This window comes from Euleptes europaea, chromosome 12 (assembly GCF_029931775.1).
Source record: "Euleptes europaea isolate rEulEur1 chromosome 12, rEulEur1.hap1, whole genome shotgun sequence".
In the NCBI taxonomy this organism is placed as follows: Eukaryota; Metazoa; Chordata; class Lepidosauria; order Squamata; family Sphaerodactylidae; genus Euleptes; species Euleptes europaea.
The window spans coordinates 16,291,160-16,309,384 of NC_079323.1; the positions used below are offsets into that span (position 1 = coordinate 16,291,160).

Sequence of the window (18,225 nt, forward strand, 5' to 3'; positions counted from 1 at the left end):
AAGATGGGTTCAGTGGGGGCAGAAATATCGCCTCCCCCCTTTTCTCTTTCCGTGGCTGCAGGGGGCGCATTTTTGGGGGTGCAGATCCCAAACTTTGAGCAGAGTTTCAGACCAGTGTTCTTAAGAGACCACCCAAGTTTTGTGAACATTGGGTCAGGGGGTCCCGAGATATGGGCTTTCCCCTTTCCCCTTTCCCCTATTGGGATGAATGGATCAGCCGATCCTGTGTGCATCTTCTCCAGAGCAAAACGTCCCGTGCCTAATTGGAATCATCTTGGATTACAAGTCCTCCCCAGCCCCTCCTGATGGAACAGAAGACAGCCACAGTAAGACCCCTTTGGGGGCTTTAATCTATAATTTTTCTCCTGTGTATGTGTGTGTGTGGGGGGGGGGCAAGCAGAGTCTGTGTGGGGGGGGGAGGGAGCAGTTTCTGTGGGTGGGGGGGAAGCCAAAGGGGGCTTTCGTTGGTTCTGCCTGGGGTGTGTGTTCCCCCTCGAGTCTCTCGCTCCCTGGTTTGAGGGGGGAGGTTTCAGTTGTGTGTCTTCTGGTTTTCCCTGTTGCAAAGGTGCTGTTTTACAAGGTTGTGTTGCTTTGCAAACTGTTGTCGGGGCTGGGAGCTTTGTGCGTGGGCGGCAAGCTCTGCTGAGAGATGAACATTAAGGGTGGGGGGGACCCCTTTCAGGGCCCATATCTCAGCCCCCCCTGACCCAATCTTTACAAAACTTGGGGAGTCTTTCAATAAACGTCCTTTGAAGCTCTGCTGAAAGTTTGGGACCTCTAACCCCAAAAATGCCCCCCCAGAGCCGCGGAAAGGCTCGATTGTGTTTTTAATGGCTTTATTCGGCCGAATTTTTTTTCCGAACTTTGAATTCCCGCCGAATTGAACGGATCCGAAGTGGGGGAGTTCGGACTTCGGCATATCCCGAATCTAAACGGGCTGAATTCGGCCGAATCCAAACTATACCGAATTTTTTTAAATTCAACAGCCCTAGTCAGAACAGGTGAACTGAATTTTTGAATTATATCTGATGCCTTAAAGATTCTATGAACACATGAACTCATGAAGCTGCCTTATACTGAATCAGACCCTTGGTCCATCAGAATCAAACCCGGTTCTCCACATTAGAGTCTGCTGTTCTTAACCACTATACCACACTCTCTCTTAGGGCCATTTATATGCCTCTCATGCTGAATCCAATACCAGTAGCTTGTACTAGTCGTGGGCTGTAATAAAGTCTGATGATGTTGATGATGAACACCTGAAGCTGCTTTATACTGAATCAGACCATCAAGGTCCATCCAAGTCAGCACTGTCTACTCAGACTGACAGTGGCTCTCCAGGGTCTCAGCCAGGCAGAGATCTTTCACAATACCTACTTGCCTGGTCCCTTTAACTGGAGATGCCAGGGACTGAACCTGGGACCTTCTGCATGCCAAGCAGAATGCTCTACCACTGAGCCACAGCCCCTCCATTTTTGACCACCACCTGTCATTTTTAGAACCTTAGAATAGGAAATAAACAAAGACCACCATATATACAAACAGAAATAATGTTATTATTCAGCAATAATAGATTAACAAATAAATAATTTTGCTGTTTACATGATTTATAATAAAATATTATATTATTTCTAATATATTATTTGCCTGTCATCAAGGTGCATCAATGACCGCAGGGGTTTTGCAGGTCATAAATATGGGTGGAGCAAATTATACCAACAAGAACAAAGAGGATCAAATCATACTACACAGGAAGCAGAGACACCAGGGTTCTTTCTTCCCATGTCACCGGCAGCCAAACCAGGAGTTGCTCTTCTTTATACCAGTAAATCGTTTCTGCTTGCTGTCAAACTTGTACTGCTTTGAGCCGCTGAATAAATAGAAGTGTCCTGAAAGAATAATGAGAACGATAAAGTATGTGATCATAGGAGATCTAATAAAGTGTCAAATCCTAGTTTAAAGATTCCATCATTCTATCCTGCTTTCTTTTTATTTTTTACTTTGTGAGTAGTTCACACGACTTGTAATCTTTAAGACAAGGACATGTGCCGTCTATCATTTACTAACTGGCCAGTTTCTTCGAGTCTAGGATGTATGTGGGGAAAGGTGAGGGAAACGGTAGCTTGCTGTCAAGCTCATATTGCTTTGAGCCACTGAATAAATAGAAGTGTCCTAAAAGAATTATGAGAAGGATAAAAAGTATGAGCACAGGAGGCATAATGAAGTGTGGAATCCTATTTTAATTCTTTCTATCCTGCTTCCTTTTCATTTTTCACTCTCTTTGCTTAGTACAAATGGTGGTGTAATCACATGGCTATCATGTACTAACTGGCCAATCTCCACAAAGTGATATATCGGTACAAACTTGCATTGGAGCAATGGTTTAGGATGCCCAAAATATATAAACAATGTGGCTAAATTAATGTTTGTGTGTAAAGCATCATCAAGTTTATAAAGACCCCTGGTGGGGTTTTCAAGGCACGTGAGAAGCAGAGGTGGTTTGCCATTGCCTTCCTCTGCACAGACTTCCTTGTTGGTCTCCCATCCAAGTACCAACCCAGCCTAGCTTCCGCGATCTGCTGAGATCAGGCTATACTATACCAATCCACACCCCCGGCTAAATTAACAGCAGCCTTTAAATACCAGCATGATGTTTTTTTTTCAAATTGACCATTGGTCTGTTTAAGTGGTGCATAATTGGCCCAGCCTGTGCCACAGTCAACTGAACAGGAAGCCTAGTTGAAGAATATATATATATGCCAGCTTACATGCGGCTGACTCGTGTCTGTTATGGGATTCCTTTTCCATTACCAATATTCATTTATTATTTTTGTTTCTGTAATTATCTGTTTTAAGAGCCCCATGGCGCAGAGTGGTAAGCTGTAGTCCTGCAGTTCAAGCTCTGCTCACGACTTGAGTTCGATCCCGATGGAAGTCGGTTTCAGGTAGCCGGCTCAAGGTTGACTCAGCCTTCCATCCTTCTGAGGTCGGTAAAATGAGTACCCAGCTTGCTGGGGGTAAAGGGAAGATGACTGGGGAAGGCACTGGCAAACCACCCCATAAGCAAAGTCTGCCTTGGAAACGTCGGATATGACGTCACCCCATGGGTCAGGAATGACCCGGTGCTTGCACAGGGGGGACCTTTGCCTTAATTATCTGTTTATTAAAAATTATATCCCAGTTCTCCTCATGGTTCCCTGTGCCCTTCTTCCAAGAAATTCAGAGAATGTTGCACCATTCTACCTTCACTTTCCCTCTTACTGAATTCACCGAATCCTCTCCCTTTGTGCCAATTCCTACTGCTGGGTTAGTATGCTTGGATCACAGGAACAGCATACATAGGGTTGCCAGGTCCCTCTTCGCCAGACCACCAAAGAAGTCTTGGGTTTCTATGCAGAGGCCACTGCAACTCTGTCCCTTGCCTTGAAAACCCCATGAGGGGTCACCATGAGTTGAATGTGATTTGATGGCACCTTATTATCATTAGATTTGATGGCACTGTATTATTATCAGATCTTGACACACATCTTGGCTAAGGAATCAGCCCTAAGAATTGGCTGAGCCATTTGCTCTGCATGAATATTGCCAAATGCCTCATCTTTTAGCCATTACAACTAGACAGCCATCATTACTAAAGGTCTTTCAAAATGCTCTGAGGAGCACCTTTTGCTTACCATTATGGTGTAAAGCAGCATCCACTGTAGAGCTAATTCCAGGGAAGTCTGAAGTGATCTTTCTTGGATATCCATTCTCCATAGAATTCTGTGCTTCATCATAACTAAAGAGGGAAAGGAGTTGAAAAATCAGTGGGGCTTTTCCTGGCATGCTCTTAGAAAGAACACCCAGAAATAGATATATTTAAGGCCTTCAGATTGTAACATGTTTGCAATAAAATATTAGACATTATTTTAATCATATATGATATTTATTTTTATGTAAGCTGGTCTTTGACCGTAATAAATAAATGATGATGGTGATGAACATGATTGCAAAGTTGGAAGCACCATCAAATCAAGAATCTTTGACATCTAAAGCAAAACCAAGCAGGTTTCAGTGGAAATGTTGGAGTTTATTTTATGGGCAAAGAAAGCCCGCCACTCTCAACAGGAGCTATCTTGACCCTGTCCTATTATAAAAGGTGTCAGTCTTAGATAATTGAACTTCTGAGTGACTTTTTATACCCTGAGATTGTGCACATTCACAGTGCTTTCATATGTTCTGTTCTTTCTTGGAACATGTGTGTGTGTGTGTGTGTGTGTGTGTGTGTTAAGTGCTGTCAAGTCACTTCTGACTCATGGCGACCCTAAATGAAAGTCCTCCAAAATGTCCTATCTTTGACAGCCTTGCTCAGATCTTGCAAATTGAAGGCTGTGGCTTCCTTTATTGAGTCAATCCATCTCCTGTTGGGTCTTCCTCTTTTCCTATACGTGTAGAAGAATTCCATTGTCAATTGCAGCCCAATCCTTAACATGTAGATTCTCAAATAAATGCTGGAAAGTTCAATTTAATTTACTCCCAAGGAAGTCTGCATAGGACTACACTGTTAGACTGGTGGTCAAGGTCCTTAACTTAGTCGGATGCATTCAGATTTTGGTTTGTGCCATTTTTTCAGTTCTTATTATCGGTAGCGGTATAAACAAGCTTGCCTCCGTGTGGGAAAAGACCACATGCTTGGAAAATAGACACAGTGACAATTAGATCTGAAAACTGCAAATACAGCCTTGGTTTGGAGATAAGCAGTGAACCAACATGGACTTTTGTCCCTATTGGGTGATCTATTGTTTAGGTGCAATGTTTAAAAACAAGTATAAAAGAATTCTCAGGATTGTCCAGGCAGATAATTTATACTTACCTCCAGTACTCGTCTCCTGAAAACAATAATGTTCTCTTTGTATCTTTGTCAAAAAGAGCTGCATCAATTTTCTTTACACTGTTGGGGAAGCCCAAGGTGTGGATATTCTTTGGGTAACCTGGCTGTATAATATTTGCCCGGGTAGCCCAGTACCTCTGTCCTGAAGAAAATGAGAAAGAAAGGGGTTTCGAAAGGGTGTTGCATGGAAAGGGTATTGCATGGAAAGAATATTGAAAATCAGCTGCTATCCTCAGCATGGTCACATAGGACGTTAGTTGCTGAGGTGCATAAAAAGGGAACTCTAACAGAGTCTCTGACTGTTGGTGTTCCCGCTGGGGAGAAGAAGAAGAGCTGGTTTTTATACCTCATTTTTCTCTACCATAAGGAGTCTCAAAGCAGCTTATAATCACCTTCCCTTCCCCACAACAGGTAGGTGGGGCTGAGAGAGTAATGAGAGAACTGTGACTGGCCCAAGGTCACCCAGCAGGCTTCATGAGGAAGAGTGGAGAATCAAACCCTGTTCTACAGATTAGAGCCCCCACTCATGTGGAGGGAATCAAACCCAGTTCTCCAAATTAGATTCTACCACATCTGCATTCTAATGCCTCATGTGAACCAAGCTTCAAAAATTTTACCTTTAAAAAGAAATAAGATGTCTTTATCTTCAAGTTCGTAAGCAGCCTCGATGCCACCTTTCAAAACTGGCCAGAAATCAGAAGTAGGACCTTTCTCAATGTTCCTTCTTTGAGGATTTATCCGCCACATGAAGCTGAGAGAAAACAATACAACAGGAATATTTACCACAAGGTTCAATGGCTTGATATGTTCTAAACTTGACCAGAAGCCTGATTTAGCAGTTCACCATAGAGTTCCAGAATAGACAATTAAGAGCTAGTAGTCAACGTTGCATTCAGTTACCAAAATTATCATGTCAGATTGATTAAATAAGCTGTATGTTCAACATATTATGGTTAATTTCTTGTGAGCTCATGGTGGATTCACTGTATTTGTGTAATAATTTCTTGTGAGCTCATGGCGGATTCACTGTATTTGTGTAATAAGCCAACACATCTAGTTCTTGACAGTCAACTAAGAAGTGAAACTCATGCTATGCATTATACTTGATTACATGGATTTTTATCCTGATATTTTCTTGGTTTGTTTTACCAAAAACAGCTGTGGGGTATGTGTGAAATCAAGAGCAGAAGACCAGCAAGAATGTGACAAATTGAGTGCTTAACCATTCCTCCTCCAAGTGTTTTTTCCTGCTCAATATTGTCCTCCTCCAAGCTTCTTTTCACCTGTGTCAAGGAAATGCAGCATGTGCGCGTTTGTGTAAACTGCCGTCAAGTTGCAGCTGACTTATAGTGATCCCTGGTAGGGTTTTCAAGGCAAGTGATTAAGCCGAGGTGGTTTGCCATGCAGAGTCTTCCTTGGAGGAAGACCCCTTCCAAATACCAACCCTGCTTAGCTTCTGAGATCTGATGAGATCGGGCTATACCGTTATGCCTTCCCTCCTTGAAATGCAGCATAGCAGTGGGCTAGTTTGAGCAGGAAAACAGTGAGGGAAGAAAGTTTAGCAGCTTCCTCCCCATTGGTTTTTCATCTAAGACTGCAGCCACAGCAACTCTTCGGAGTTTAAACAACCTCAGGCAAAATCATGCATGAGTAACGGTACCATTTGAAGCAGCCTATTGAGTTTGACTTTGCTTAGGACCACACTGTAATTGTTACATATGCTATGGATCTCATTTACCTGTCTTTAAAGAAGAGAGTTTCTCCTCGGAGAGTGGCCACAGCATCAAAAGAGAGATGAGGGTCACACAAGTCTGGGGACGGTTCTTCTGCTGGAGAGTTCGTGGGAAACTGGGGGGATTCTAGCTGGTCATCATCATCATTAAAGTAAACATCATTATCATTTTCAGGGGGCCCTTGAAAAGGAATCAAAAAGACCATGGAAGAACAAGCCAGGTTCAGTAAGAAGAAGTTCTGACCAACTGCAAGAAGCTACATTCTCAAACTAAAGATCAAACTCAATGAAGCTGTCAAATGAGGGGACACTCTGACACCGGGGGGGGGGATCCTACCCCCATCCTACCACTCCAAAGAACAAAGACTATAGCCTTCCCTCAGCCTAAGAATGCTGGCTGAAACCACCCCATCATATTACTAAATATCTAAGCTGCCTTAAGAGGCCAGCAAACTGACTGGACCATGTTAAAAGGTAAAGGTAGTAGTCCCCTGTGCAAGCACTGGGTCATTATTGACCCATGGGGTGATGTCACATCACAATGTTTACTAGGCAGACTATGTTTATGGGGTGGTTTGCCATTGCCTTCCCTAGTCGTCTGCATTTTACCCCCAGCAAGCTGGGTACTCATTTTACCAATCTCAGAAGGCTGGAAGGCTGAGTCAACCTTGAGCCGGCTACCTGAAACTGACTTCCTTCGGGATCGAACTCAGGTCGTGAGCAGAGCTTTTACTGCAGTACTGCAGCTTACCATTCTGTGCCACAGGGCTCTGGCCAAGGTTAAGAACTCCTAATAGTCACGATGAAGCATCATACCCAGTGACTAAGTGGATACATATTTACTGAGAAAGAAGTCCTATTGACTTTCTCCCAGAAATATGCATAGAATTACACCTTTGATTCTTGTGTACTCAATAGATCAGAATTCCTGTTAAGAAAGTCCTCTCTCAGGGGATCCGGTTGGGCAAGATGGCGGAGTGACCGCACCTTCGGGAGCGGGAGTGAAAATTACCTGTGCTGTGGCTAAAAACTCGATACTTTTAGCCCTGAGTTAGAAATTATTTCTGAATCTCAACTCTCAACGAGAGGAGGAACGTCGCCACCCCAAAAAAAGGGGTTTTGGACGTACCAGCAAGCTAATTTCAGGCAAGTCCTACAAAGCTCCGACCTCCCAACTGACTACCCCCCCCCCAACCCTTCCCCTTCCCTTTCCTTTCTATTTTGAATATTACCCCCCTAGCCTTCGGTATAAAAGAAAATAATACAATCAGGTTATTGACTGATAAGAGCTTCACTAACTCCTATTTTTTTCCCCTTTCTTTACCGGCTGTCTTGGATGGTCTTTTGGAACTGTCTGGTGGGGTGAGAACGGCGGCGCAGCCCCCCGGGGAGGAAGAGGGCGCCGAGGACTGGCGACAAGACTGGCAGCGGCAGCGGGGAGACCAGTGGTGTGGCTGGTGACGGCGGCGGCAGCGGGCTGACGAAGGAAGGCAGCTGGCCGAGGACGGGCAAGGCGGCGCGGAGAAGCAGGAGAAAACCAGGACGGCGACGTCGGGCGATGAAAGATACCCCCAAAAACTGGAGGTCTAGAAAGGGGGGACAGTAAACTCCGGACAGAGAGGGCTGGAAGACAAACGGGACGGCAACGACTCGAGAGGAAGGTCCCTGGAGTACAAAAACCCCCGCTGACTCCCGAGGAGGCAGAAACTAGTGGAGCAGGCAAGATTAACTTGCAGCAGTTCCGGTGACGCTAACCGGCCCTGCTAAAGACTACAACTCCCAGAATACTCAGCGTTTAGCCCAAACAATCCTAAATAGGGGGGGAAGAAGAAACCACTCTCAATTGGGGTTTCTGCTGCAATATAGAATATAAATTAAAGGCGAAAGGAAGTATTATAAATAACTAAATACTTTGGTGATAACTAAGGATATGTATGAACTTATTGAATTCTAATGAGCCTAATTTATACAAACAATTAATAATTTAATAATTAATGATCTAAAATACCCAGCTGTATGTGTTAAAATCAATGTGGTTTTAAGCAATTAATTGTTATATAAATGATCTGATTTGAATACTTGAATATTTAAACAAGACTGATTAGCATCTAAACAAACAAACAAACAAACAAAAGCCATTAATTCTTACCTTCTATAGTTGTGCATGTCTGGTAACTATACAGAATTACAAACCAGAAGAAAAATATATAGATACAATCTAATGAAAAAAAACAGAAAAACAGATAAAGCTAGTAATTTGACCTCAAGGAAATATTTGGAAGAAGAGGAGAAGGAAGAAGAGGTCGAAAGCGCAGAAGAATCTACAAGCCTCCAACCTCAACAGAACAGATCTAGCAAAGCTGAGGCTAATATGGAGAAGGCTCTGGACAAACTGGCGGTCCAATTGACGGCTCTGACAACTCAGTTAACTGGAACAGAACAAAGACTAGAAGCAAAAGTAGACCAAATAAACAGTAAAATGGACAAGATAAATAAAGAATTAGAAAGGTTGACCAAGGAATGTAACTCGGTCAGAACTGATGTACGGACAGTACAGACGGAAGTAAAGACAGTCAAACAGGAATTGGTGACCGGACTCCAGGACATCAAACAAAAAATAGAGGAAAACGCTAAGGACATACTGGATAACAGAGAAGACATCCAAAAACTCAAAACAAGACAAATAAAGACAGAAAGGACACAACAGCAATATAAAGTTTGGACAGAAGAAACAGAAAACAGATTAGCCACAACGGAAATGCAAATAAGTGAGAACAACTTGCGTTTCCAAAAAGTGTCAGAAGACATGCCTCAAGAAAGTCTGGAAGAAACTATGACCCAGCTGCTCGCTACCTATCTTGAGATCGATGAAGAAGCCGTGGATATCAGGGAAATTTATAGAGTCAACTCTAAATACGCAACCTTAAACAAACTGCCAAGGGAAATTCTTATAAAATTTGCGGATAAACGAATAAAAGAGGACATATTGAATAAACACAGAGCTGACCCACTAGTATATAAAGGTAAAGAAATACAGATCTTTCCGGACCTACCCTTCTCAGTAAGGAAAAGAAGGCGTGAACTCGACTCTCTACGTAAGCTATTACGTGAACGGGAGATAAGATATAGGTGGGTGGGCCCATACTTCTTAAGTGTTCAACTCCCCTCGGGCAGGGTCCTAATACGAACAATAGACGAAGCTTATGATTTAGAGGATGAAATCAAAACAAAGACCAAAGGAAAAGACAGTAGAACTGATGGAACAAATTCGCCACGGAACAAAAAGAGACACTCAGCGACAGACCAAAAAAGCCTATTGGACGAGGCGGCAGCCTACAAATAGAACACAACATGACGGATGGCTTAGAAATAATATCTATTAATATAAATGGCTTGAACACACCACAAAAAAGAAATAAAACCTTTCACGCGCTTTCTAAATACAAAGCGAATATAATATGTCTGCAAGAAACACATATAAAAAGAAAATACAATTACTTGTTAAATAATAAACGACTCGGTACAGTGTACACATCGTCAGCGCTAGAAAAAAAAAGGGGCGTTGCAATATATATTAGAGATCCAGCTATTAAAGTCTTGGAAACTATAAAGGACACCAAGGGCAGACAGCTAACACTTAAATTGCAATTTCCAACAGGGGAAATAAAAATATTAACTTCTATATATGCGCCGTCGACATCAAAGGGAAAATTTTTTACGGAACTCTTTTCAACACTGGAAGAACAAGTGGAATATGAGATCATCATCATCGGGGACATGAATGGAGTTCTGGATGCCAAATTGGATAGATCAAAAAACCAAAAAAGTGGCAAGCTTCCTAAAAATGTAAAACTAGATATGCAACGCCTCAATCTGTTGGACATTTGGAGAATTAAAAATCCGAATATCAAAGACTACACATTCTATTCAGATAGACACAGAACCTTTTCCAGAATTGATATGTGCTGGACGTCGACTACTTTAATGAAAAATCTAGAATATATCAAAATACTACCTCGGATTCTGTCAGACCACAACCCAATAACAATAAAATGGCAGCATCAAAAGAAGAAAATATTCAGATGGAGGCTAAATGATGCATTACTCAACAAAGAGAAAGATCTTAACATAGGTCGTGAAGAACTCAGGGAATTTCTACAGAGAAATGAAACGCAAGGAATGAGCCAAGCAGTAATTTGGGACTGTTCAAAGGCTTACATGAGAGGTATCTATATTTCATTAAGTTCAAAAAATAAAAAAGAGCGGGAAAAACATATGACAGATCTTCAAATCAATCTTGCTCGGTTAGAAAAAATCCATCAGCGAACAAATAGCAAAAAAATTCTGAGAGAACTTAAAAAAATCAGACACGAAATTGATCTTGTCTACACAGAGGAAATGGCAAAAAAATTAAAATTTATAAAGCAAAGACATTTTGCACACGCAAATAAACCGGGCAAGTACCTGGCAGCTATGGTCAAAACGGAAAAACAAAAAAGAACAATTCACGCGGCAAGACTGAAGGGGCAGATAACACACAAGGAAGATGAAATAGCGCAGTGCTTCCTAGAATACTTTAAGGAACTGTATAAAAAAAACGAGCAAAACGAACAAATGGAGGAAATAAAAACTTACATTCAACAAAATCATATGAACTATCTTTCCAAGGAAGATATAGCCTGTTTAAATCAAGAAATCACTATAGAAGAAGTGAAACAGGCAATTAAAAAGCTGAAGAGTGGAAAGACGCCAGGGCCAGATGGCTTTACGGCTATATATTATAAATCATTCACGGAAGAAGTGGCTCCAATGTTAGTGAAAGTAATGAATGAAATATACAAGAAAAAGAAGGTACCAGACTCTTGGAAAGAAGCATACATAACGCTTATTCCTAAAGAAGGAATGGATCCAACTTTACCCTCCTCATATAGGCCAATCTCATTGCTTAACACAGACTATAAAATATTCACAACAATAATTACACAAAGACTGTTAGCTCACGTAGAAACATTGATAAATACAGATCAGACAGGCTTTATACCAAAACGTTATATGGCGGACAATATCAGGTTTTTGATTAACGCGCGGGAGCTTGTGAAATATAGAAAAGAGAAAATGGCCTTTATTTTCGTGGATGCGGAGAAAGCCTTCGACAATATTTCATGGGACTTTATAAGACAGGTGACCCACAGTATAGGACACGACGGTAACTTACTTAACTGGATATCTAGTATATATACGGATCAACAAGCGAAACTTATAATAAACGGAACCCTGACCAAACATATTAATATTGAAAAAGGAACGAGACAAGGATGTCCTCTATCACCCTTGTTATTTAATCTAACATTAGAAGTGCTGGCAAATAAAATTAGAACAAATCAGAAAATAACTGGCCTAAGTGTACAAGGAGAAGAATTTAAAATCAGAGCATACGCTGATGATGTTTTGCTCACAATCTCGCAACCAAACTCTAGCATTAAAGAACTTATGAGCGATATCCAGGTCTATGGACAACTGGCGGGTTACAAACTTAACAAGACTAAAACAAAAATCTTCTTAGAACACCTAACAAAAGAAGAAGAATCAGAAATAATAAACACTTCAGGATTTACAATATCAACCAAACCAATAAAATATCTGGGAATAACCTTTCCAAAAAAATCTCAGGACCTATACAACTATAATTATCAAACAGTCTGGAATAAGATTGAATGTGAACTTCAAACTTGGACTAAACTAAAAATCTCCTGGTTGGGCAGAATATCCCTAATTAAAATGAATGTACTGCCAAGATTTAATTTTCTATTTCAAACAATCCCCATTAAAGTGCCAGATAAGACATTAAAATCCTGGCAACAGAAAATTAATAGATTTGTTTGGGACAAAAAACGTCCAAGAATAAAATTTAAAATTATGACAGATGCAAAGAAAAGAGGAGGTATGTCCCTTCCAAACCTAACTATATATCATCAAGCAGCGACCTTGGTATGGATCAAAGACTGGATTTTGCAAACTAACGAAAGAACTACTAAATTAGAACTGGCAAATCTACAAGGTGGAGTACATCATTTACTATGGGGAAAAAACTGGAAGATGTGCCTAGAAAAAATGGGAGGCCATCCAACAGTAGAAAATATGATAGCAGTGTGGCGAAAATTGAAACCCAGATTGACTTTTGAAAGATCACTACTGATAGCGCCTTTTAATGTTTATGGCTCTGTAACTGATAGAAAAATGTATGGGACAATACGATATCAGGACTTGATAAAAACAGATGGCTCTCTCAAGACACTAACTGAGTTACAAAATGATTGCCTGCAGATGTCTTGGCTGATATATTACCAACTAATCTCAAGATTCAAAGAAGATTGTTGGACGCGGGGAGTTTTACAAGGTAAAACAGATTTCGAACAGCTGATAAGCAAGCCAACAGATCATCTTTTAGGCAAAATCTATCGATTGTTACTGACATATGACACGGAAGACGAACAAATAAAATCTTGCCAAATCAAATGGATGGAAAATCTCAAAGAGATCATAACAACGGACGAATGGGAACAACTATTCCGTGCCAACCTTAAATTTACTTTATGCCAAGGAATTCAAGAAAACTGGCTGAAAATGTTACACAGGTGGTACATAACGCCGAGCGACATCCAGAACATGAACAGCTCAACATCAGGCTTGTGTTGGAAGTGTGGGAAAGCTAGAGGCACTTTTTATCACTGTTGGTGGACATGTACATCAGTCCAAAAATTTTGGAAAAAAATCCATAAGAATATAGAAACTATAATTGGCCAACCTATTATATATGACCCTAAACTCTTTCTTCTAAGTAAAGTACCAGTCGAATGCAGTAAAGATCATCAGATTATATTAAAATACCTAATAACAGCGGCAAGAATAGTCCTAGCCTCACTGTGGAAAACAGAAAAAATACCAAAAATTGAACTCTGGATTGATAAAGCATATGAATTCATAACAATGGCGCATCTAACAGAACTTTTACAACCAGATACCCAAAATTCAAATAAAGACAAATGGCACAGTTTCTACAAATTTATTCAAACCATAAAACAACGATAAAAATTTTTTTCTGCTCTTTTCTTTTTTCTAATTTTACTTAGACGTTATGAAAATAAAGGAGACAAAGTATGACATGTTAAAAAACGTTGACTATTTGAATCCTGTTAAGGGGGTAAAAACATGTATTTTCCTTTTGTTAATAATTTCCCTTACCCTTTTTCCTTTCCTGTATCCCCATTTAATATCAGAAATCAATAAAAATATTTATAAAAAAAAAAAAAAAAGAAAGTCCTCTCTCAGTATGATGGAGAGATCTTCGAGGATATCTTTGTCTAGTGGTCCATGGTGGTTCTTAGCAGACCTGTTTGTTATGTGTGAATGAGTTATCGCACGTTTAATACCACAAACTGAATATTCATATCTCCTCAAATCCTGTCAGTCATGATGCTTTGAAGTCGAAGCAGCCTACATATTAATAGGAAATTTCTTTGTTCTTACCATAAAGATACTGGATGCGATTAATGTCATCCTCATGAAGCCTGAAGGTTTGGGGGTTTGAAGGCACGTATGTTGGGAACATCAGAGTCCCCCAGATACTGGAATGTTGAAGACCCAGTGTGTGTCCAAATTCATGAGCAGCAACAAGGAAAAGATTGGTTCCTAAAAGGAAAAAAGATGAGCATTAGTAACTTTACTTGATAGTGAAAAATCACATATCCAATACAGAAAATTCCCATCATTTATACTTTTGTGTGTGGAATGCATGTACGTTTCCACTTTGCACCTGGAATTAAGATTTCCAGATTTCCCCTAGGAATGTGTGATCTGTACTTGCATACACCCATTCCAAACATGAAGCCCCATGTGGATGCTCACAACAGGAGCAAGAATAATGTCTGAGACTCACTGGCCACATAGCCCAGGGAAATGCATTGCAGATATATTATCTTATCCTCCTCTAACAAACTATAGATGAACTATAGAGAGAGGTCTCTGAGTAGAGTGGACAGGTCACAGATTTTGACCCTGTGATTTAGTTTTCCCAGGGTGGTGGGTTAAAATCTCAGCACCATCTGTCCCCCACACTTGATGGTAGGGTTGCTGACTCTGGATTGAGAACTTCCTGGAGATTTAGAGGTGGTGCCAGAAACATGAGATCAATGTAATTTGTTCTAACTACATAACTGTGTGAAGGTATGAACACACTAGACACCAGTTCAAAATATGTTCAAGAAACAGTTTCAGGGAATGGATACCTGACACATCGAAACAATTAGTATTAAAAGAAATGAAAATTCATACTGCAAGTCTGATTTTCAAGCTTCATCTGCATCTTCACTGAATATGTTTGTATAAATCCAACATACAGAGTTAAATCCCCTAAATATACTTTTCATACCCTGATGCAGGAGTGGTGCTTATCTCATAATAGTGTGGTGAAGTGGCCGGAGTGCCAGACTGGGATATGTTTGCGAATCTGGGAGACCCAGGTTGGAAACCACACTAGAATCATAGAGTTGGAAGGGACCACCAGGGTCATCTTATCTTATTTTCTGCACAATGCAGAAAATTCACAACTACCTCCCCCCACACCCCCAGTGACCCCTACTCCATGCCCAGAAGATGTCCAAGATGTCCCCCCCTCATTGCTGACAGACGGCCATCTAACCTTAAAAACCTCCAGGGAAGGAGAGCTTACCACCTCCCGAGGAAGCCTGTTCCACTGAGGAAACACTCTGTTAGAAAATTCTTCCTAAAGTCTAGACGGAAACTCTTTTGATTTAATTTCAAACCTGTCGGTTCTGGTCCGACCTGCTGGGGCAACAGAAAACAACTCGGCACCCTCCTCTATATGACAGCCCTTGAAGTACTTGAAGATGGTTATCATATCCCCTCTCAGTCTTCTCCTTTTCAGGCTAAACATACCCAGCTCCTTCAACCTTTCCTCACAGGACTTGGTCTCCAGACCCCTCACCATTACTCTGCCCCAGAAGCTAACTGGGGGATCTTGGGCTAGTCTTTCTCTCTCTCAGCCTAACCTATTTTATAAGGTTATTATGAGGGTAAAATAAAGGAGGGGATAACAATGTGGCAAGTTTCTTTGGGTCTCCATTGTAGACAAAAGTGGGATATAAATTAATAAAAGTGACATTTTGAAGGAAAGGGAGCCACCACCTAATCGCTATTAAAAACATAGGTCCAGTGCATGAAAAGGAAAGCCATCACAATACCTTTCAAATCCTTTGCCCAGTATTCATCCTCATCAAAATGGGCATCCCCACCGAAGGAAGGGAAAAAAGCATGAGCCAGTTCTCCTCCATATCCATCAAAGGCACGGTCGAAGCGATTGCTTCTATGGTCTTAAAATGTCAAAGAAAACAAATATCTATCAACCCCCCATTGAAGAGAAAACCAGGAAATCTATCTGTGATTATTTTCCATGTAATTTACTTACATCCTGCAACAAAAGAGATCAATATATCTGCAGAGTCTGGGGATACTTTAGTGAAGGTCAAGGGGGTCACATCACTCCACACTTTCCAAGCTCTTTCAATAGCATCCTCCACGTCAGCAGGCTCCATGTCTGGTGTATAGTTCTGAATGCTTTAAAATACATAGTAGTAAAAGAAATGAATGCCTGAAGTTTAAAAAAAAAACTACTATAGCTTCAAACAGATCTGGGACAGGTTCTATTTCCCAGCCTAACACCTACAAGTGATCTTTTAGCTGATGTGTTGTTTTGGACAAAGTGCTGGGCTTCACTGAGGAGGAGGAGGAGGAGGAAGATGATGACGATGAAGAAGAGTTGATTTTTATATGCCGACTTTCTCTACCACTTAAGAAAGAATCAAACTGGCTTACAATCACCTTCCCTGCCCCTCCCCACAACAGACACCCTGTGCGGTAGGTGTGCAGCCCTCATTATCCTTTGTCTTCTACTTAATTTGATATGATTTTGCTCCTCAAAATCTGTACATCTTTTTTGCTAATATATGTTTCATGCTGCTGCTCCATGACTAACAAACAACTAACTAACTAGCTCCTCAAAGGATCTGCTGTGCTGTGATAACAACCATTTTCAGGTGGCACCTCAAATTCAAGAAGGCATTTGACGTCTTACCTATACGTTAGGTCATTCCGTGGCCATCTGTTAAGTGTACGAGCGGCGCGAAATTCTCCTATATCAGGAACCCCACATCGAGGCTTCTTCATTTCATTCAGGGTGGGTGAATCCAGCTGGCCCGTCACTTTCAGCCCAAAGAATTCCTGCATTTGTCGGATTTTGTCAGCCATCTCATTATTATTGCCTTTGCTTCTTAAGACTGGGGTTCCTTCTGGTTCAGGGTAGTAGTTGTGGAGATATTTCTGTTAGGAAGAAAAAGATACACTGGTTCTCTTTGATCAAAACATTTATGTGTAGTTTTCACATTGGAAAATGGGTTTCAGTCTTTTTCCTCAGTACAACTCCATTATTCTATTCGTTTTAAAGATACAGAACCTGAAGCTAATTGACACTGACTTCAACAAGGCCCACCAATGTTGGTTGTAGTAGACTGAACATAAATTCCCCCAGCCCTCACACAGCTTCACACTGGCTCTCTGTGCTTACTCATAGCTTTTCCTCTGCTTAATGCTTCAGCGATTTTTAATCTTTTTTTAAAAAAAAATTATTTTTCAAACTTATTCACATTCAATTATATCATTCCAGTCGTAGTATATAATATAAATAATTTCTATCATATCACTAAGATATATAAAACTTCCCCTCTCCCCTCCTCTATCCATTTAATATCTTTATTTCTCTCTTTGTAATTAAAGTCTAATTCATTATAATAACCCACATTTATCCTTATCCTAAAATCTAATCTTTAACTTTGGTATCTTCATTACTTCAAACAATTTGAATTAGATCAAAACATATCCCTTAATATTTCCCAAGTTAAGCTCATTTACACAGTATGTTGTCCATGCCTCCCATTCTCCCACAAATTCCATGTTTTCTTTTTGGTTTATTAATGCAGTAAGTTTTGCCAAGCGATTTTTAATCTTTACCTCAGCGAGCTGTGTGTCCCCTTTTGTGATTTGGTCAGTTTCCGGGATGATCGGCAAAGCAAAGGAAAGTGCTCCACAGAGCACAACTCTGAGGAAGAAGCTCTGCATTTTTGCCTTCGGTTCTGCGCTGGGAGTCACAAATCTCATTAGCCTCTGCCCGTGAATCTGTCCATATCCTCAAAAGGGTGCCTATATATACACTTCATGTGTGTTGTACAAAATCAACAGGGTTATGAGTCACAACATTATAACATCCTCTATAACAGCAACACAAACATGCTCCATTTAAGCAAAATCGATGACACATAACACAGGAAAGCAAGTTCAAAAATCCATAATTAAGCAATCACCAATAAAATGGGTGGGATTTTAGTCACACTAATATGTGGTTGGTATTTTTAGAGTATAGATGGGTTCTGATGAGGAAGCAACACTATAAAAGGACATAAGTAAAGCCATGCTGGATCAGACCAAGGTCCATCAAGTCCAGCAGTCGGTTCACACAGTGTCCAACCAGGTGTCTCTAGGAAGCTCACAAGCA

At 40.8% G+C, this 18,225-nt stretch overlaps 1 protein-coding gene across 1 annotated transcript; it reads right to left on the bottom strand.

The window, feature by feature from the left end:
• Positions 1–1,785: 1,785 nt before the first annotated feature.
• Positions 1,786–17,792, bottom strand: LOC130485500 (interstitial collagenase-like). The gene is made up of 10 exons (XM_056858704.1): positions 17,685–17,792; positions 16,753–16,997; positions 16,087–16,235; positions 15,863–15,991; positions 14,130–14,291; positions 6,609–6,783; positions 5,488–5,621; positions 4,853–5,012; positions 3,675–3,778; positions 1,786–1,889 (listed from the first exon to the last, which is right to left on the bottom strand). The coding sequence occupies exons 1-10, from the start codon at positions 17,790–17,792 to the stop codon at positions 1,786–1,788; spliced, it is 1,470 nt and encodes a 489-aa protein (XP_056714682.1).
• Positions 17,793–18,225: the final 433 nt, after the last annotated feature.